Source organism: Podarcis bocagei (assembly GCF_964188305.1).
Source record: "Podarcis bocagei genome assembly, chromosome: 12".
Taxonomy (NCBI): Eukaryota; Metazoa; Chordata; class Lepidosauria; order Squamata; family Lacertidae; genus Podarcis; species Podarcis bocagei.
Window position 1 is genome coordinate 60,568,710 of NC_138137.1, and position 20,822 is coordinate 60,589,531.

The 20,822-nt window shown below is 45.1% G+C and overlaps 1 protein-coding gene across 3 annotated transcripts; it reads left to right on the forward strand.

Moving 5' to 3' along the window:
* The first annotated feature begins 3,098 nt into the window (after positions 1-3,098).
* LOC308569699 (GTPase IMAP family member 9-like) lies at positions 3,099-14,012 on the forward strand. 3 transcript variants are annotated; one of them, XM_081163945.1, is made up of 5 exons: positions 3,132-3,250; positions 5,260-5,414; positions 6,115-6,179; positions 9,216-9,844; positions 11,740-14,012. In XM_081163945.1, the coding sequence occupies exons 3-5, from the start codon at positions 6,140-6,142 to the stop codon at positions 11,770-11,772; spliced, it is 702 nt and encodes a 233-aa protein (XP_081020071.1). In that variant the 5' UTR covers positions 3,132-3,250; positions 5,260-5,414; positions 6,115-6,139; the 3' UTR covers positions 11,773-14,012. The 3 variants fall into 3 exon arrangements, with proteins under 3 accessions (XP_081020069.1, XP_081020071.1, XP_081020070.1); XM_081163944.1 differs by having other exon boundaries at positions 3,138-3,247; XM_081163943.1 differs by lacking the exon at positions 5,260-5,414 and having other exon boundaries at positions 3,099-3,247.
* The last annotated feature ends 6,810 nt before the right edge of the window (positions 14,013-20,822 follow it).

Consider the following 20,822-nt stretch of genomic DNA (forward strand, 5'->3'; position numbering starts at 1 on the left):
CCTGCCCACCCCATGAGGACTGGCAGCTTGAGAGCCCACATGGACTCAATCCACCAGAGGGGGGAGGGGTTGATTAAATCCTGGGCCAACACGGGTGACAGAGCCCCCAGAAAGGACAGAACCAATGGAGTTGCTCCCTTTGGGAAGATCTGCTCTGGGGGAGAGCAAGGGCAAGGAGACCTCCTCACCATATTCTAGGGGGATGGTCTTGCCCTAATGGTTTTAACTGGTTTTTTTAAAATGTGTGTGTGTGTGATTTGTTGGTTTGTTTGTTTTGGGAGGAGGGAAAGCGAAAGTGATCAGCCATGGGCCATTTCTGAGAAATCACATGGTTAGAAAGAATACCCTGTCTAGATGCGGAAACCGACAGGCAGGGAGGGTGTGTTGCTTTCCTTGCTGGCCGTTTCCATCTTTTGTTTGAGGGACCTTTCAACACAAAACAGGATACTAACAGGATCTCTGCTCTTAGCAAAACAGCTCAGGAAAGATTTCCATGTTTTATGTTTCATTAATGCTGCATATGAACGTATGAAGAGCCCTCTGGGATCAGGCCAGGGGCCCCTCAAGTTACAGACTCATAGAACTGAAGAGTCGGAAGGGACCCCAAGGATCATCTAGTCCAACCCTCTGCAAAGCAGTTGTCCCAGACGGGGATTGAACCTGCAACCTTGGCGTTTTCAGCACCACGCTCTAACCAACAGAGCTCTCCAGTCCAGCTTCCTGTTCTCACAGTGACCAGCCAGATGCCCTCAAGGGAGGCCTGCAAGCAGGAGCTGAGTTCAAGAACAACTCTCCCCTTCTGAATTTTCCAGCAGCTGCAATTCAGAAGCATCACTGCCTCCAGCTGTGGCTAACTCCAGCTGTGCACAAACATCATTTCATGTGCCTAGATCTACAGTGAAACATATGGGCTGTGAAGGCAACAAGTGTGTGTTTGTGAACATATCTGGCATACAGGTATATTCATCTGAGTGGCATTGATGAGGATGATGATGATGAAATACTTAATATAAATAAGAACAAAACCCAATAATCCTCCTTGCACAACACATATAAAAGAGTTTTGGATGTCAATCTGCCAAAGGCCTTGTTGGAGAGGAGTGTTTTCACCTGGCACCTAAATATGCATAATGAAGGTGCCAGGCGAGCCTCCTTGGGGGAGCATTCCCCAATGCTCGGGGAGCCACTGCAGAATAGGCCCTGTCCTCATGTTGCCACCCTCTTGTGGAGGAGGCACATGAAGAAGGCTATCTGGCGTGCAGGTGGGGTTGACCACAGATCCTTTTCCAGGACACACTCAGTGGCGAAATTGAGTCTGCACAACCAGCACAAACGCCCAGAGAAAGGTGGGGGAGAAGATCCTGCAGTTTACCGACAGCAGGTAGAAGTTGGGCAGCAGGACCCGGTTGAGGTTTTTCAAGTTAGTGCAAGATCTCAACTCCTCTGTGTTTGTTTGCTTTACAAACAGCATGGGTGTCCCCACAAGCAGTGGAAGGGTGGATGAGCCCTTCTGGAGATTTTTGTCCAGTTCTTCTCATGGAGCAACCAGCCCATGTTCCCAGAGTGGAGAGAGCTTGCGCTTTGGGATCTGCAGCCTGGGAATCAGCTCTATTGCACAGTATGTTTCCAAGCATAATTCAAAGTGTTGGTGCTGAGCTTTAAAGCCCTAAACGGCCTCGGACCAGGATACCTGAAGGAGCGTCTCCACCCCCATCGTTCTGCCCGGACGCTGAGGTCCAGCTCCAAGGGCCTTCTGGCGGTTCCCTCCCTCCCTCCCTGCGAGAAGTAAAGCTACAGGGAACCAGGCAGAGGGCCTTCACGGTAGTGGCGCCTGCCCTGTGGAACGCCCTTCCAGCAGATGTCAAAGCGATAAACAACTACCTGACATTCAGAAGACATCTGAAGGCAGCCCTGTTCAGGGAAGTTTTTAATGTGTGACATTTTAATGTATTTTTCATCTTTGTAGGAAGCCGTCCAGAGTGGCTGGGGAAACTCAGCCAGATGGGTGGGGTGCAAATTTATTATTATTATTATTATTACTACTACTACTACTATTATTAGTGATGCAGGAGTGAGGAGTTTATCTGCCTCCTTTTTACAGTACACACAGAATGCTAGAATCCTAGAATGGTAGAGTCGGAAGGGACACCCCAAAGGTCATCTAGCCCAACCCCCTGCAATGCAAGAATCTCATCTAAAGCATCCATGACAGGTGACCATCCAACCTCTGCTTATAAATCTCCAAGGCAGGAAAGTCCACCACCTCCTGAGGGAGACCATTCCTCTGCCAAACTGCTTTTACCGTCTGAAAGTTCTTCCTGATATTTAGCCAAAATCTCCTTTCTTGTAACATGATGCCATTGGTTTGAGTCCTACCCTCTGGGGAAGGAGAATACAAGCTTGGTGCATCTTCCATGGGACAGCTCGTGAGATATGTGAAGATGGCTCTCCTCTTTCCTATCAAGCTCCTCTTTTCCAGGCTAAACATCCCCAACCTCGTCAACTGTTCCTCCTAAGGCTTTTTCCCCCAGACCCTTCATCATCTTGGTTGCCCTTCTCTGCACATAATCCCGCTTGTCAACATCCTTCTTAATTGTGGCGCCCAGGACTGGACACAGTATTCCAGCTGCGCTCTGGCATCTGGAAAGGAACGGCATCCCAGTAGCAACTGGCTTTCTTCTGTTGTGAGGAGACGGTCAATCAGTTCCTTCCTTAGCAGACCGCAAGCTTCACATGGGCCCACAGTGTGATGCAGCAGCAAAAAAGGCTAAGGCTATTCCATGCTGCCTCCACTGGTCTAGTGTCCCAATCAAGGGCAGTAATGAGTCTATGGCACATGGTCTGACTCTGTATAAGGCTGCCTCCTATGCCTCTGAATACCCCAAGTGTGGGGAAAGCCATTGTGCTGACGTTTTGCTTGTGAGTTTCCTGTCATGGCATCTGGTTTGCAGAGCCATCAGGCTGCTGGACAATGATAGACCCCTTTTGCCTGACCCTTCAGCTGGACTCTTTTGATGCTATTGTGTTCTCCTTTTACAGATGGGTAACTGGATAAATCAAGTGAGAAGAAAAGACTTTCACTTTCCATATGTCCAACATTCGGCTATTACTGTGCACTCAAAACCTGCGTCAGACTCAGAGCTCTGCGAGGGACAGGGAGAGAGCCAGAGGCTGCCAGAAGTTGCAGAGAGAAACAGCCAGACCAGCAACACCTCCAGGCTGAGAAAACTGCCCAGCAGAAGTCAAGGTAGTGAAAACTATTCTGGTGGAATTAAGCAGAGGTGGGAATCCCTCCTGCAGGAGGAAATGGAGGGGGGGGGGATATTTTGCAAATGCCACAATGCTCCTACCACACCTGGTTTTGTAGGGGCGGTTGGTGGTTGGAGTCAAAGTCTGCCCTCCTGGGTGATGCTCTAAAAGGGAGGGGAAAAGGGGGGGCACAGTACATGCCAAGGATTCACCCCTTTCTCTCTTTATATATTTTTTTATTAAATTTTCTGTGTTACAATTTAAAATACTCATTTTACATCCTTGAAATAGCAATGACTTCCCTTCTTTTCTTTCCATGGTTCATTTTACATCTCATAAATCCCTGCATATTTTACAAAAACTAAACCATTCAGTATTCCATTATTGCATCCATCCAGACTTATTTACACTGCTGAATTTATCTTAATGCTGCCAGTGTCTTCAGCTGTGCACAATTATTTTCCATATATTCAACAAACATTTTCCTATCTTCTCTAAACCTATGTTCTTCTTGTTCTCTTATTCTATATGTTAAGTCTGCAAGTTGTGCATATTCAGTCAACTTAAGTTGCCATTCTCTTTTGCTTGGGACCTCGCTCGTTTTCCATTTTGGGGCTAACAAAACATGGGCCACAGCAGTGGCACACGTAAATAACCTTTTCTGACACCTGGGAATTTCAGTCTGAATTATCCCCAACAGAAAGGAATCGTCTTTTGTTTCCCAGTCTAATAACAGATTATACATTTTAAACAAAAGTTTCTCTTTGTTTTGTAGAAGTTCTTTCTTTGAATTGTGAGCTTTGGTCTGAAAAATCATTCTTTCTATCTACTTTAAACATTTCATGTGACAGATGGTATTGCAACCAATCTGTAATATGACTCCTTACATTTTCCATTGATTTCAGTTTAGGTTCTGCCCCTGTAAAATACAGCAATTCCCCGTAAGTCACCCACTGTCTATCCATATTAACTCTCTTAATTGTAATAGCCTTGATAGGAGATAGCCATAAAGGTGTTTTCCTTTCCAGCAGATTTTTATATTTCTCCCAAACTCTATACAGAATCTTCATAAGGATATGGTCCATAGAACTTTTTAAAATTTTTGCCTTTCCATACCAAAGATATGCATGCCAGCCAAATTTTAAGTCATGACTTTCTGAGTCCAGGGTGAAAAAAAAGGATTCATCCCTTTTTGGAGCCATGTGAAGGAGAGGTCAGGAGGTAAAAGCTTCCACAAACACCCTACCTCCAAAAAGGCACAGCCAGCGGTTAGGTCCTTTCTCCTTCTTCCTGCGAGATGCAATGCTGCCCCCCACCCCCACCCCTGATTCCCAGACCATTAAAAAACCTACAAGGAAGGAGATTGCACCACCTTCTGAGGGGGTCTGTTCCACCAAACAGTTCTTGCCTCCAGAAAGTTCCTCCTAAGGCTTAGTCAGAATCTCCTTTTTTGTAAATCAAATCCCCTGGTTCGGGTCCTGCCCTCTGGAGCAACAGAAAACAAGCTTGCTCCCTCTCCGGTGTGACAGTAAAGTACAGGTGTGGCGGCTCTGGCTGCAAAGCTGTGAGGTTGTGAGTCCTCTGGCTCTGATTTGTGGGATCCTCCTCTGTTCACTGTTCTGCTGTTGTAAAATAGCACAATTAAGTAATGCTGAAAATCAGCCTGCCAAGTTTACTGTTTAGGAAGCTTTTAATGTTTGTTGTATTACAGTATTTTAATATTTTTTTGGAAGCCGCCCAGAGTGGTTGGGGAAGTCCAGCCAGATGGGCAGGGTATAGATAAATTATTATTATTATTATTATTATTATTATTATTATTATTATTATTATTATTATTATTACTGACCCCACAGTAAAAGTGACTAGATTGGGTTGACTGATTTGATCTTTTTGTGAAACGGACTAGAATGTAGAAGGGGCATTCTCAGGTGAAATCATTCAGTTTAGAGTTTGATATGTAACCCTGTTTACCCAGAACTGAGCTTATCTTCTCTTATTCCCTTATGGAAGTCCTTTGTAGGTTCTTCATCGGTCGGAGAAAAGAACAGAGGCCAACCAGAGAATACTGAGAAGCAAAGCAGCTCCTAAGCCTGATCTTTATTGAACTGTTGCAACAGGGTGCTCCCCTCTCACACATAGGAAAGGAGGAGGAACACAGAACAAAGGTGTGCTTGCCCTTATGTATAGACATTTTAAATTCCCTGCCCTGGAGCTCAAGACCACCCCTCCATACATCATACCTACACCAAAGAAAAGGTGTTCTACAACAGAAATTTGAACGTTGTTGTTTTTCCTGTCTGCCAGGTTAACTGATAATGCCTTATCTTATTGCCTTTTCTGGTAGTCTGGCCACTCCTTTGAGATGGTAATCACTTAATTCCTGAGACAATGGGAAGGTTCCCTCACCCTCTCCCTCCTTGCAGAGAAACATTTGGTCAGTTTGGGAGTCAAAATGGTTTCAGGACTGTGCTGCTCCAGACATGTGGTTTATATTTTTATGTACGTGTTTGCTTGGTACATTTATGAACATTTTTGTATAACAAGTGGGAATGGAGGGACCTCTAAGTTTTGGTTTTTCCAGTTTCTACGGTTCACTTTTGGACTTAGATCCCTCACAAGGAGTTCACTTTTTCACTGGAGCCAAGGCAGAAGGCCAGCAACTTTTATCTCTTTGAATGTTGCTTCCTGCTCCAAGCTTCTTGGCTTGCAGTCTTAGGTATCAGAGAGGACCGATTTACGTATTCCCCAAACTTTGTTTTTGGCTAAGGACTCCAGTAGCAGGAAAGACCATGCAGAGAAACTGAGTTTCCAACACTGAGAGTCCCCCAGGAGTTCTGCAAATGACTTTTGGTGTTTTTAATGCAGGCTTTCTGGACTGCTGTGAACCTTGATGGCAGCGTATCTTTCTGCAACAGGCAGCATGGCCAAAGGTGAGTCTTTTCCTGATACTGACCATCCTGAGGTAGCACCGCAAATTTCTGGAGTGCTGCATGGTTTGCTTATGACTTCAAGATGGCAGGGACTGGCAGAGAAAGATGAGACCAGGGGAAACACATGTAATAAATGGAAATCTGCCCTTTTCCCCTTATGTGGGACACAAGAGTCCTTTGTAGGTTCTCCATCGGTCGGAGAAAAGAACAGAGGCCAACCAGAGAATATTGAGAAGCAAAGCAGCTCGTAAGCCTGATCTTTATTGAACTGTTGCAACAGGGTGCTCCCCTCACACGCAGGAAAGGAGGAGGAACCAGAACCTAGGTGTACCCGCCCTTATATAGACATTTTAAATTCCCTGCCTTGGAGTCCAAGACCACCACCCACAAACATCATGCCTACATCACAGAAAAGGCGGTCTACAACAGAGATCTGAGAGCGTTGTTTGCCTCCTGTCTGGCAAGTTACCTGTTAATGCTCACTTGATTGGATACCCTGGGGAGCCTGGCCAGTCTTTTGTAATGATACTTAGTTCCTGAGCCAGGTCACAGGCTCACCCTCTTCATACACAGACATACCCTTAAGACAGGATTTGTGAAGGAAAAGACAATGGGGAGGCTTTTCCATTTTCCTTTGACTTTGCAGAGAAAACATTTGGTCAGTTTGGGAACCAAAATGGCTTCATGGCTGTTTTCCTGTGCTGCTTCAGACATGTGGTTTATATATTTATATATGTGTTTGCTTGGTACATTTATGAACATTTATTATACAGTGGTACCTCTGGTTGTGAACGGGATCCATTCCGGAGCCCTGTTCGCAACCTGAGCAGAACACAACCCATGTCTGCGCGGGTCACAGTTCACTGCTTCTGTGCATGTGCATGACATCATTTTGAGCACCTGCGCATGTGCGAGTGGCAAAAACCGGAAGTAACCCTTTCCGGTGCTTCCAGGTTGCTGCGGGATGCAACCTGAAAAGATTTAACCCGAAGCTTCTTTAACCTGAGGTATGACTGTATATATAAGAACTTATTGTTTTATTTCCATCCCCCCATTGGGACTATAATTTTTTCTTTAAAAATTCTTTGCCCCACAGAATGTTAATCTGGTATGTTGCAAATGGATGCCTTTGTGTAAATCTGAAAAGTCTTGCGTGCCAGGCCCCTTAAGGATATTTGCAAGTGTAGCAGTGCCCATAGCTGGACATAGGCTATCTCATAAAAATAACACATTTTGCATTTTGTTACTAAATTACTTGTGGCATTATAGCACTTTGGGAGAAACATTTTTTCAATAGTAGTCTATGCTTCACATTTAGCAGGAAGGTCCACCAATAACTGAAAAATTCAGTTTGTTTTGTTACTGCCTTTTTGTGTGTTTCCAGGTGTCAAAGTTAGTTCTCTGGTTTCACACCTCTAACATACCCACAGCAACACCACCTGGTGAATCCCCTTAGGGCTTTCATCTTGACCATGTCGCCTTGTCCCTGGCATAGGTTTGGACATTTCATGAGAGAGATGTCTTTGCCTTTGCCTTTCTATGGGATTGCATTATTATTATTATTGGTGTTGGTCTTGCACTCTAGGAAAGTTGCTCAGTTGTTCAATATTTGCCATGTTTTTGGGTCGATCAGGCCCTTACATAAAAATTATTTAAGCAAGCTTGCATTTGAAAAAACAACAACTTCACATTTATGATAAACAGCTGCTGCTCAATGTTGCCATTAAGGCCTATTTAAACAATGGAAAAACATTTCTTAACCTTCTTAAATCTTGGAGATGTCACTCGCATCCCCTTGATCAAGAAGGAATGAGAAACGCAGACAGCAGAGGGGGCAACACCTAGGAAGGAGCAGTGAGCGCCCGAGAGAATGCACCTTGTCTATATGCATTGTCTGAAATGCCCAAGCTTTCTCTCAAAAAAAGTTAATGGGAAACTTCCAGCAAGTCTTGGCTCAGTTCCAGGAGGGCAGGACATGCATTGCCACCACAAATCTCTGGAGTGCCGCTTATGGCTTCAAGGTGGCCACAAACAAGTCTTCTCCTTGGATCATTCAGAGGGTAGAAACTGTGGTCAGGGTGCCCACTGGAATGAAACACCACAACACATTTTCTGTGCACCCTCTAATGGCAAGAGAAATAGGGGTAGGAAATTTCCCTTGTACAGTGGAACCTCGGTTTTCGAACGTAATCCGTTCCAGAAGACCGTTCTAGTTCCGAAATGTTTGAGAACTGAAAATTCAATACAGAAGCCTCAACACAATAGGGAAACTCAAAATGGAAGCTGCGCAGCATGTTCAACTTCCGAAAAGTGTTTGAAAACCGAAGCATTTATTTCTGGGTTTACGGCATCTGAGTTCTGAAATGTTTGTCAACAGAGACATTCCAAAACAGAGGTTCCACTATGGCTTCAATAGAATCACAGCACTGCAAAGTTGGAAGGGACCCCAAGGGTCATCTAATAATAATAATAATAATAATACTTTAATATTAATTTATTACTTATACTCCACCCGTTTGGCCAGGGGCCTCCAGCCACTCTGGGTGGCTTCCAACAGAACATTAAAAACATGACGAGTTTGTAATTTTTGTTGTAATTTTGCACTGCAAATAAATAAATTATTAAAAATAAATAAATGATAAAACATCAAACTTTAAAAACTTCCCTAAAGAGGGCTGCCTTCAGATGTCTTCTATAAGTCAGGTGGTTGTTTATTAATCTAGTCTGATCCCCTGCAATGCAGGAATCGCACCTACCGCGCCCATGGCACATGGCTAGCCAACCTCTGCTTAGAAACCTCCACGGAAGGAAAGTCCACCTTCAAGGGACATCCATTTCACTGTTGAGCAGCTCTTGTCATCAGAAAGTTCTTCTTGACGTTTAGTCAGAATCGCCTTTCTTGTGAAACAAATTAGATAACTAATAAGTAGCACGCCTATGAAACATTTGTAAGACTGTGTGTGTGTGTGTGTGTGTGTGTGTGTGTGTTAGTCTCAGGAACTTTGCTGAAATGGTATTTTTTTATCTCTTATTTAGCCAGAGCAGACGAAGAATTGAGAATTCTGCTCATTGGCAAAACCGGATCTGGGAAGAGCGCAACAGGAAACACCATCCTGGGGGCTGAGAAATTTAAAAGCACATATGCACTTGCTTCAACAACTCTGATATGCGAATGTAAAAAAGCCCCTGTAGATGGCAGGACAATTGTTGTTGTTGACACACCTGGGTTCTTTGATACAAAAATTAAGAAACGCTTCACACAAAATGAGCTTAAGGAGTGCATTGACATTGTCTCTCCTGGAGCTCATGCCATCCTCGTCGTGATAAAAGCAGGGAAGGTCACAAAGGGGGACCAGGAAATATTTCAGGAAGTGAAAAGCCTCTTCAAGGATGAAGGAAAGAAGTATCTGATTCTTTTAGTCACCTATAAAGATGACTTAGATAAGAATCATTTAACTATAAATGACTTCATAGCAGGCGCTGAGGGGCACCTGAAGGATCTGATTGAGATGTCCGAAGGACGATTGATTGCTTTTAACAATGTGGCTGATAAAAAAGAAAAGCGGAATCAGGTGAAGGAGCTCATTGAGATGATTGATGGCTTGGTGGTACTTAATGGCAGAACACCACTGTACACCGAAGAACAATTCAAAAAGGACATGTACGTGCCTTGGTGGATTCGGCTTAAGTCTTTTTTTTTTTATATATAAAATTTTTATTGGGTTTTCCACAATACATAACACAGACACACAAACACAAAGACAAACATGCATAATTTCAAATCCTTTTTTTTTCTTAACCACTTTCCCTGACTTCCCCACACCTCCCCTTCTTGCATCCTAATTCCAATAGTTAACTCAGCAAGTTCTTGTCTCCAACTATTACCTTATTAGTATTTTACTTAATTCTTCTTAATTAACCAAATTTAACTTATAAACCTCAATTAAACCACAATGCTCATCATTTACCTCCTTTTCTAAGGTCGACCCACCTTCCCTTCCACAAATTTCCCAATTTTTAAACTAATTAAAGAAAAAAAACCATAATAACATAAAACAAGATATAATTATACACCCTTTGGATTCCAAAACTCTCGCCCCCCCTTCCCGGTTTCGATCCCCAGGGAATATCCATCAGTCTATCAGTTCTCAGCCTGGATTTCTCACATCCGAGGCCCTCAAATCTCTCTCAGTCCCTCTCTGCCGGTTTTGTTGGTAGCCCTTTATGTTGGACTTCAAGTATCGGAGAAGCTCTGTCCCAATAGGGTCTATGTTTCTTCCAACCAGACCTCCATATTCAGAGTCGGAGCCCAAATCATATTTCTTGTTCCTTTTAAGTCCAAATGTCCCAAATGTCCCAAGAGCTCCAGCTTTCGTCTTAATCAAGTTTGTAATCCACAAGTCTTCCGATCTCCCCATAGGAAGATCTCTCCAATCTCCATTCTCAAATTCAAACCAAATTCTCTTCATCCAGGTCTTGTTTTCTTTGTAATCCATTCTTTCAGGCCTCTGGTTGTCTTTTTTCATCTGTGGCGTTTCAGCTCCTCCTTCCCACTCCTCCAAATCAACACATTTCTCCTCCTGTTTAGCTGCAGAATTTTCTTGAGTCAAGTCCTTGGTACAATCCACAAATTTATTTACTTTAGAGTTCAAGGTCGTTACGTCTGTAGCCAAAGCTTTACTCTGATCTTGCAACTTTCCCAAGAGAAAGAACATTCTATCCAATTCAGCCTGTATTTTTCCATCTGCAGCCATTGTAATGTCTCAGAACCCCCTCTAGAGGGATTCTAGTTACTTAGTATTTTTTCCCGACAGTCAGATTACTTTATTTTGTATCTTCTTTATTTTCAACAACTTAAAGTCAAATAAATCAAGACTAGCCAGCAGAAATAGCAAAAAACAAATTTTTCAAATTTTGACAGCTCGTTTGACAGCTGTCAAACTCTTTATCTCTCCTCAACAGGCTCTCTCGTGGATCACTCCTGGATCCCGGGGGGTTGCATGTCGGCTCCTAAGATTCAATTCTTATCCTCCAGCACCAAACTTCTAATGCCAAGTCATGGAATTAATAACTTTTATCTCACACAGAGAGAAGTGGTCTCTCGACCTTAGTTATCCAATTCTTGCTTTGAGTTGTCTGCAAGACGGGGGGGCGGACTTCCTTTTAACGCTTCCCCCGATCGTACCAAATTCAAAAGAAAGGAGATTTTTAAGTCCAATTTCCGTACTACTCACGGGTTGTTACTTTTTGCAGTCCAAATGTTTAAGGAAAGAAGTCAGCGCTCTCTGGCCATGGCTTGCGGCTTCACTCCGTAGAAGAAGCGGTCTACTCACAGCACCACGCCACTCTCCGTCACCCGCTCTGAAGCCTTTAAAAAGGCTTCTTCGCAGGTCGGGGGGCACAAATGGTGCCCACCGAGTCACCAAGTCCATAGGCTTCCGCACCTGCGGTTTCTGAGGGTCCCCGCGTCGCCGCGGCGGCAGGACCCGTCTTCCACGGAGCAGATTCCCTCCGGAGCTCGGAGGGAATCCGCCATTAGCCTTTCGCGCTAACCCGGAAGTCCCGGATTTGGCTTAAGTCTTGCTGGAGTTAAGGCTTAAGTTATTGTAAGTTTAAGTTAAGTCTGCTGCAACTGGAATTCTTACGGACAGGGCCAATCCTGAATGTATTGGATTTGTGACCATTCTGCTCATTTGCCTTCAGTAGCAAAAAGCTCTGCTGGATGAAATATTCATTGTCTCTGGTCTGTTTGGGGGGGAATCCTGCAACATGTTTACGTTTTTACTCTCCTAACTATACACTGGAGTTCTGCTGTGGATCAATACTGAGTAGAATTTCATGACAATAACTTCTATTTGTGTTGATACATTAAATGATTTATAAAACTACAAGTGAGGAACTCAAACTATATCCTTGTTCTTACAGTATGTGTGGGAATTATTCTGTCCCTGGTGTTTCTTCCTGTCCTCATAATATGTTATGTCTTTCTTTCCCTGGTTGTTGCTGTTATCCATCATATCAGATTGTTGTTTCTGAAATTTCTCCATCCTGTGCTTCTTTTGCAACTTTTAACAAGAGCTGAAAAATCACTCTGTCCCAATAAATGACCTGTTTTCACCATTGTGCATTTATTTGGAATGCAAATGTTTCATTTCTCCTGTTCCGTTTAATTTTCCCATAAATCTTTTCAGTAGGCTTTTCAGTATTGATATACTGAAGCAAAAGCAAAACCAAATGGTGGAAATAGTCAAATAAAAATGACATAAAAAATACTACCCCAGCCACTTCACTTGTGGTTCCTGGGTTTAATAGATTATTCAGTTTAAAGAAGTGATATTAATCTTTTTTCCTTTTCTTTTCAAAAATTCTGACAACATAATACAATGTCTTGCAAACACTGAGCAAACATCCCACTCTAGCCCAGAAGGCAGAGTTTAGGAAATGCATAAAAAATAACTCCCAAATAACACAGGTGAGTTCCTACCACAGATAACCGTTTGCACAGAAGGCAAGACACAATTTATGCTAACCCTGGCTGTTTTTTAAAGTCAATGAAGTCTTGCTTTCATTTTTAGCTGTGCAAATAATAAAGTTGTACAGGTCGGTTGCAAAGATTCTTTGTGCTTCAAACCTTGTGCCAATTTTATTTTGTTAGCCTCTCCCTCCACAAGTGTGATTTGTCATCCTTCATTGTACCACAAAGGCTCACACCTTTCCTTGAGTTTGTATACATACTTAAGGCATACTCCACAAGTGTCCTGGGAAAACTGGGACATCCTGTTTTTCTCTGGTGAGGGAACAGCGGCCATTTTGGTTGTTGTGATCTCACACAATTTCACAGCACAATTCCCCTCCCCCAATAAAGTGCTTTTTTCAGGGCTGCGATCTTGCCTTAAAATGCACATTTTGGGGTGCCGTGCCCCAAAAAGTGCTTTAATGGGGGGGGCACAGTGTGAAATCACGCGAGATCACAGTGACCAAAATAGCCAACATGCTCTCTCGATAAAAAACAGGAAGATGGCGTCCCAGATTTTGGCTTTGAAGTGTTGGAGGGTATCCTTAAGATACATATGTAAGAGGCTTGTTGTTTGTAATTATATTTTGGGAATAATTCATATTCTTGTGTGGCTGCATTGTTTTATACTTTCTGGGTGTCCCATGATCATATTACAAATCAAGCACAGCTAGTCGTTGCCCCTTTTCCTTTTCCAAGTCTTTCTTTTCTTATCTCGCGGGCCTCAAAAGACAGTTCTATCGCTTTATGAAACTGCTGAGAAAGCCTTTACTCTCAGCGCAAGAACACAAGTCGCCATGCACGCAGGTTCACAGCACACGCAATACAAAGCACAATAGCTGTTGCAACAAAAAAGTGTTACTCATTTATACTGCACTTTTCAGACAATACTTTTAAAAGATAAGTGTTTAGGGACGTTTTTAATGTCTGATGCTGTATTGTTTATAATATTCAGTTGGAAGCCAGCCAGATGGGCGTTGTATAAATAATAACTACTTCTTCTTCTTCTTCTGCGAAGGTCACGCAGGCACGGTAAATTAAAGCTATGTCAGCGAATGCTAATGCTTGAATCGCAGGCACGCTAAAGTGAAATGTATCTAAATGAGCTTTGGTTAATAACAGCTAGTTTGCTTCCTTGAATGAGGTAATGAGAAATCTTTCTATGCATATGATTGCAGGAAATTTTAATGCTTTGTGTAAGAAACCTATAGGTAACCACCCTACCCCCCCCCCGGTGTTTGGGGGGTGGGGTTCAGTCTTTGTGGAAGTGATCCTGCTGAACCTACTGCTTGGAAAGTAATAAAATCGTTGAACTCTGATCTCCTCCTGGCTCCTGAGTTTTATTGGCAAGACCCAGGAACTACAGGCTGTTTGCCTGCAACAATGTGAACAAATTTTTCTTCTGAAAGTCTAGCCCAGACTAAACAGTTTCAGAACCACTGCAATAGCCCTGCTTCTATCTTCCTGACAGTACATTTCCGAGCACAATTCAAAGTGTTGGTGCTGACCTTGAAAGCCCTAAACAGCCTCAGCCCAGTTTAAATGAAGGAGCGTCTCCACCCCCATCGTTCCCCCGAATATAGAATGAGATAAGCATTATAGGGTTGCCATATGTCCTCCTTTTCCAGGACATGTCCCCTTTTTCATGGGTAGAGTCATAGCAATCCATAGTTAAAAGTAGAAGTTGGCAAATGAGTCCCAGCAAAATACAAAGTATTAGTGCTGTCTTTTAAAGTCCTAACGTCTCAGCCCAGTATACCTGAAGGAGCGTCTCCACCCCCATTGTTCTGCCCCGACACTGAGGTTCAGCTCCGAGGGCCTTCTGGCAGTTCCCTCACTGTGAGAAGTGAGGTTACAGGGAACCAGGCAGAGGGCCTTCTCGGTGGTGGCACCCGCCCTGTGGAATGCCCTCCCATCAGATGTCAAGGAAATAAGCAACTATCTGACTTTTAGAAGACATCTGAAGGCAGCCCTGTTTAGGGAAGTTTTAATATTTGATGTTTTAATGTATTTTTAATCTTTTGTTGGAAGTCGCCCAGAGTGGCTGGGGAAAGCCAGCCATATGGGCAGGATATTAATAAATGATGATGATGATGATGATGATGATGATGATGACGACAGTCCTTGCTTGCTCTGGTCCCCTCACCCAAATCTTTAGCAATCTGGGTCTGTCTCAGCTTGACTTGGCCAAAGCCTATTGACCATGGTATGTCTGCCCACAGACTGGCTGTGTTTCATTTTGCTTTGGAAAGTGGAAATTTATTATTTCCACCTTTCAATGGAAGCTGGATCAAACGGCCACCAACCTTTCTGGATCAGGGGTACATTTTGAATTTGGAGAGAGTGTGGTGGGAGGCAGCAGTCATAAAATTGCTGGCAGGAGTGTGTGGCAGAGCACAATGTGGCTGCCATGGGGAGGTAAAGGTAAAGGACCCCTGGACAGTTAAGTCCAAAGGCGACTATGGGGTTGCGGCGCTCATCTGACTTTCAGGCCAAGGGAGCCAGCGTTTGTCCACAGACAGCTTTTCCTGAACATGTGGCCAGCAGGACTGAACCACTTCTGGCTCAATGGGACACCATGACAGAAACCAGAGTGCGTGAAAACACTGTTTACCTTCCCGCCACAGTGGTACCTATTTATCTACTTGCACTGGTGTGCTTTCAAACTGCTAGGTTGGCAGGAGCTGGGACAGAGCAATGGGAGCTCGCTCTGTCACTGGGATTTGAACTGCTGACCTTCCGATCGGCAAGCCCAAGAGGCTCAGTGATTTAGACCACAGCACCACCCACATCCCATGCCATGGGGAGGGCACAAAGTTAGAGAGCAGTGTCTAGTCATTGCTGCTTCAGTCTCTCTCTCCCCAACCCCACCTGACTGTGGACAGACAGATTTCAAAGGCTTAATAACCCCGTTTCCCCAAACACCGATCCTAAACCAAAGCCTAGACTGCCATCCTGCACCCACTTCCTGGGAATAAGCCCCAAGAAACCAAAAGAGGTCTGTTTCTAAGCCAGACACATTTACCGCCCTACAGCCAATTAAATGTACAGTGAATTCCTAATGAGTGCCTGGACACCAGGTCCTGCACAGCGAGAGACATGCTTGAACCTCTCCCCAAAGTTCTGAAATTTTACCATTTGGGAAGGGAATTATTTAACACCGGGGTCCCCAAACTGATAAGGCCAGAGGGACTCGTTTATCAGGCCCGCAGCAACCCCCACTGCTGCCGCCTGCTCTTACTGGCACTGTGCTGCACGGCCTGCCCACTTCCGAGTCAGAGGAGCACCGGAAATAGCTTGTGCGCATGCGCAAGTGTTATTTCCGGTGCACATCCGGGTCGGAGGAGCCCTGTGTACATGCACACAAACTATTTCCAGTGCTCCTCCAACCTGGAAATGCGCCGGAAATAGCGTGTGTGCACGCATATGGGCACGCACTCCCCAGCCCTCCGGCCCACTGTGCGATCAGTGCTGGAGACCCTGGCCCAAGGCGCAGTAAGTTTGCTGACCCCTGATTTAACACCCATCTCCAGAAAACAACTGTTTTTTTATTTGCATATTCGAAAACAGGAACAGAGAGCATATTTAACCCCCTCCCCCTGTCCCACTTACAACTTCGGACCAAATACTTTTCGCTTTTCAATGGAAGCTGGATCAAATTTGTCCTGTATCCCTCATTCCACTTCCTTGTTCCTCAGACCCTTTAATCGCCCATCTGTCTGGTATTTGTAGGGGCAGCCCCATGGGAAATCCTATTGAACTCAGTGGGACTTACTTCTGGCTTGCAGTGTGAAGCTGCCTAGTCTTCACCCAGTTACATGGGAGTAAGCACCATTGAATACCGTGGGATTTACTTATGAGTAGACAGAGCAATTGATCTGTCAGAGCAATTGATGCTTTTGAATTATGGTGCTGGAGGAGACTCTTGAGAGTCCCATGGACTGCAAGAAGATCAAACCTCTCCATTCTGAAGGAAATCAGCCCTGAGTGCTCACTGGAATGACAGATCCTGAAGCTGAGGCTCCAAGACTTTGGCCCCCTCATGAGAAGAGAAGACTCCCTGGAAAAGACCCTGATGTTGGGAAAGATGGAGGGCACAAGAAAAAGGGGACGACAGAGGACGAGATGGTTGGACAGTGTCCTCGAAGCTACCAGCATGAGTTTGACCAAATTGTGGGGGGCAGTGGAAGACAGGAGGGCCTGGTGTGCTCTGGTCCAGGGGGTCACGAAGAGTTGGTCACGACTAAATGACTAAACAACAACAGACAGCGCAAGACTCCATTTACAATTAAGGAATAAACACTCCCAGTCTTTCCTGAGAAATGGCTGGCAGCTGAAGCACTGCAATTACAGAATGGAAAGGGGATTGGTGACCTTTTCCTTCAAAATTATAGGAGGGGCTTTGTGCGCCACCATCACCATTTCCTCCATTTGGTGCAGGAATTTTATTTTCAGGGTAAACAGGAGTCCATTTTTGCCCCTACACACACCACTTTTAATTGTTCTCCCATACTTCCGAGGGGAGGAAAAAGGAAAACCGGGGCATTGCAGGACCAAATCAGAAACTGGGATGGCTTATGCAATTCCTGGGCTGTCCCTGGAAAACAGGGGATCTTTGAGAAGATGCATTCTCCCACCTCGTGATCGGACTATCCCTGATTGAGATTTCAGAAGGCTCTCCCGGCTCAGGAGGACAAGGAAGTCAGAGAAAGCTGCAGGGAAACTATGGGAGCAAACAGCGAAAGCAAAAGCAAAAGCTGTGTGCTGTGGACCATTTCTGAGAATTTGCACTGTTAGAAATAACACCCTGCCTAGTGTGGGAAACCCCGATAGGCAGGAAGAGCATTCTGTTCTTCATGTCAGTGGTTTCTGTTTCCTGCTCCACCTTGAATGCAAAACATCATAGCAATTTCTCTCCTCTTTGCACAACAGCGCAGCAGAGATCTCGCAGTTTCATCCCACATGCTATGTTTTGTTTATGCCGCACAAAAAGCTTATTTCACATGCATATATCTGGAGTGTGTTACAGGAATTTATGTTGTTACGGAAATTAGGGGGGGGCACATTTTTAAAGTTATTAAATGCTACAAATATTATGCCTGAATGTATCCTTTCGACTTGACAGCTCAGGGAAGATACCTAGCTTTATAAATCATATAAATCAACCCCTTTGCCAATTTCCTCCATTCCAATGCCATTTTGCCCTTGGAAAAAGGTCTCTTTTCCCTCCCACCTCCCAGCATAATCCCTCAGACACATACACTCCTCCCTTCCCAGGAAATGCCCAGAGGTGACAATTGCTGAGCTTATTGTTAGCCAAGGAAAGCTAAATCCCATCACTGACTTGCCCCACGATCTATATATGCAAGGGAAGTTCTATTGTGGGCACATGTGCTAAACCCTGCGTGTGGTGCCCATCCCCTTTACCCCAAATGATGAGACAAGAGATCAGAGTATGGGGGTCAAATTGGCCACAACTTTATTGAGCTTCAAACGTGGGAAACTTGGCACAGGCCTTGGCAGGCAACCCTCTCAGTCCGCCTGGCTGAGGATATGCAGACAGATGAAGTCCAGCGAGAGGGGACTGCAAAGTGCAAACTTACACAGCCAGCCCTTCCACTGACCTCGTCCCGGGAGTTTGACCTACATGACGCCACTCTAGGGCCAGGGACTCCCGGTTTTGCCCTTTAACGGGCCCTGCAAGCGCCGCTTCATGGGATCATGAATGCACCCCCCACAAATTGATGATAGACTAAAGGATACTTTGTCAAGGCCTAAAACTGCCACCCTAGGCCCCCTAAGGGCCTCGCCACCAAGAGTCCCACAACCGAGGAACCATCACCCATAGTCTGCACTTTAGGAGGCCCCTGCGCTTTAGGAGAACCAGGAATTCAAGCACCTCCTCCTCGGAAGCGCGCCGTGTTATGGAGCCATGAAAATGCCCAAAGGCATCCCAGGCCCTGGAATAAGAACGTCTAGTGGAGGGTGCTAATGCTGACAATGCTCTCTGGTTTACTTCTCACTTCCAATCTCCCGCAGATCATCTGGGAAGGCATCCAGGGTCTGGGCTGCCTCTGGTGCCAGCTCGCGGAAACGCTCCATCTGGAAATGAGATAATACATCAGCAATGTTTTTGTTAAGACCAGGTATGAAATGGGCTGTGAAGGAAATATTGTGCCACAGGCACTCCAGCACAAACAGGCGCAGCACCCTTAGCACCCTATCGGACTTTGCCGACTGCCTGGATATAACTCTTACCACCGCTTGATTGTCAGACCAGAAACAGACCCTGGAATTCGAGAAGAGGGTTCCCCAGATGCGAATGGCAACTAGAATAGGTGAAAACCCAAGGAAAGGTAAATCGCAAGTGATGCCTGCTACGTGCCAAGAGGATGGCCATGGTTCGGCACACCAATGGCCCTTGAAGAACACGCCAAAAGCATAGCGGCCAGAAGCATCAGAATGGACCTGGAACTCCACCCCAGGATTGAGGTTTCTCTGCCAAAACGAGACCCCGTTATAATCCTGCAAGAATGCAAGCCAAAAAAGAGAGAAATAAAATAAAAGAAAAGAAAAGAAAAGAAAAGAAAAGAAAGAAAGAAAGAAAGCCAAGTCTTCAAATCGTCCTTTATCTGCTTTGTCACCCTGATGCTATGGTGGGGGGCACAGAAAGCACGACCTGCCACAACTACCCTACATGCAAAATTGAGATGGCGCATTAGGGATTGAACCTGGCGAAGGGTGGTCTTTTTAACCTTCAGCATTGTTTCCAGCAAGGCTTTTAAGGATTCGAGTTTGGACTGTGGGAGGCGTGATGATTGCTGATGTGTGTCCAGTTCAATACCCAAGTAGGAAAGGACCGTAGAAGGGCCCTCGGTCTTGTCGGCAGCCAAAGGTATGCCAAAGTCCGCCGCAAGACACATGAAAGTAGCTAAGGATAGGGCGCAGGAGGGGGAATCCCAGGCCCCATGGTCAAAAAGTCATCTAAATAATGGATCATGTAAGGGGAACCAGATGTCTTTTTGATGGCCCATTCAATAAATATGCTACAGGTTTTGAAGGCCGTGCAGGCCACAGAGCAACCCATAGGCATAGCCTTATCAAAATACCAACTGTCCCTGAGTTTAAGAGTCAAAAGTCCTCAGGATGAACTGGGAGCAGTCGAAAGGCTGACTTGATGTCACATTTTGCCAATAAGGGCCCTGGGCCTAAAACCCTAATCGTTCTGATGGCCACGTCCAAGGACACATATTTTACAGAACAATGCTCACATGGTATGGCATCGTTTATAGACCCACCCCTAGGATATGACAGATTGTGTATCATACGGAACTCACCGGGAAGTTTTTTTGGGCACTATGCCAAGTGGGGAAACTATAATTTTTTTGAAAAGGGGGGCAGGGAAAGGGCTGGTTACTAAACACCTAAACACTGCTCTTTTTCGATTTTGTTAAATGCAACAAGGGGCATTTCCCTTACTGACTTTTGATTGGGAGGGGTTCTGGAGCTGGAGACGGGGATGCAGAAGCTGTAGCGGAACACTGCCTCCAAGTAGTTGGCTGCAGTCCTGTAGGGATAAGCTTGTAACAAAGGTAACATCGCTGAGAGGCAGACAGGGATTGGGGTTAGGGCGGAAAAAACCTCATTTTCTAGAGGCAGCCTTGGCCTGTTGGGTTCCAGAGGTAGAGGCTCCTGAGTCTTGCATCCCTGGATCCACTCCCCGATCCTGTCTTACGAAAACCGCGAAAAGGAGGCTTAGCCCAAAAACACTTAGTCCATGGGTGAGGACCACCGCAGCACTCGCACACATGGTCAAAATGGCATCTGTCTCTGCTACACAACCCATTATTAAACTCCCAGCATGCTGACGTAGCCACCCTCTGTACTTTGGAGGAGGGTTTGCCTGATTTCCCCCCAAAAGCCCTTTTTGGGAAGTGTGGTGCCACTACTTGGAACCAAATATCACTGTCCTTAATGTCCCACCGCGCCTTGGGGTCTTCAGCAGCCCTCTCATGGAATCCTCATCATACGCTAAAGCCACCGAGTCCCCTGCCATTTTCCTGGCTTTTAAAATAATGCCTTGGTAGTTGGCTAGGTGCCATGAATGAATGTTTATTCGGCTTTACGCC

Coding starts and splice junctions, on each gene's coding strand:
- LOC308569699 (XM_081163943.1), top strand. CDS start 6,140: ATGGCAGCGTATCTTTCTGCAACAGGCAGCATGGCCAAAG. Junction 6,180..9,215: donor AACAGGCAGCATGGCCAAAG/GTGAGTCTTTTC, acceptor TCTCTTATTTAG/CCAGAGCAGACGAAGAATTG. Junction 9,845..11,739: donor AATTCAAAAAGGACATGTAC/GTGCCTTGGTGG, acceptor CTAACCCGGAAG/TCCCGGATTTGGCTTAAGTC.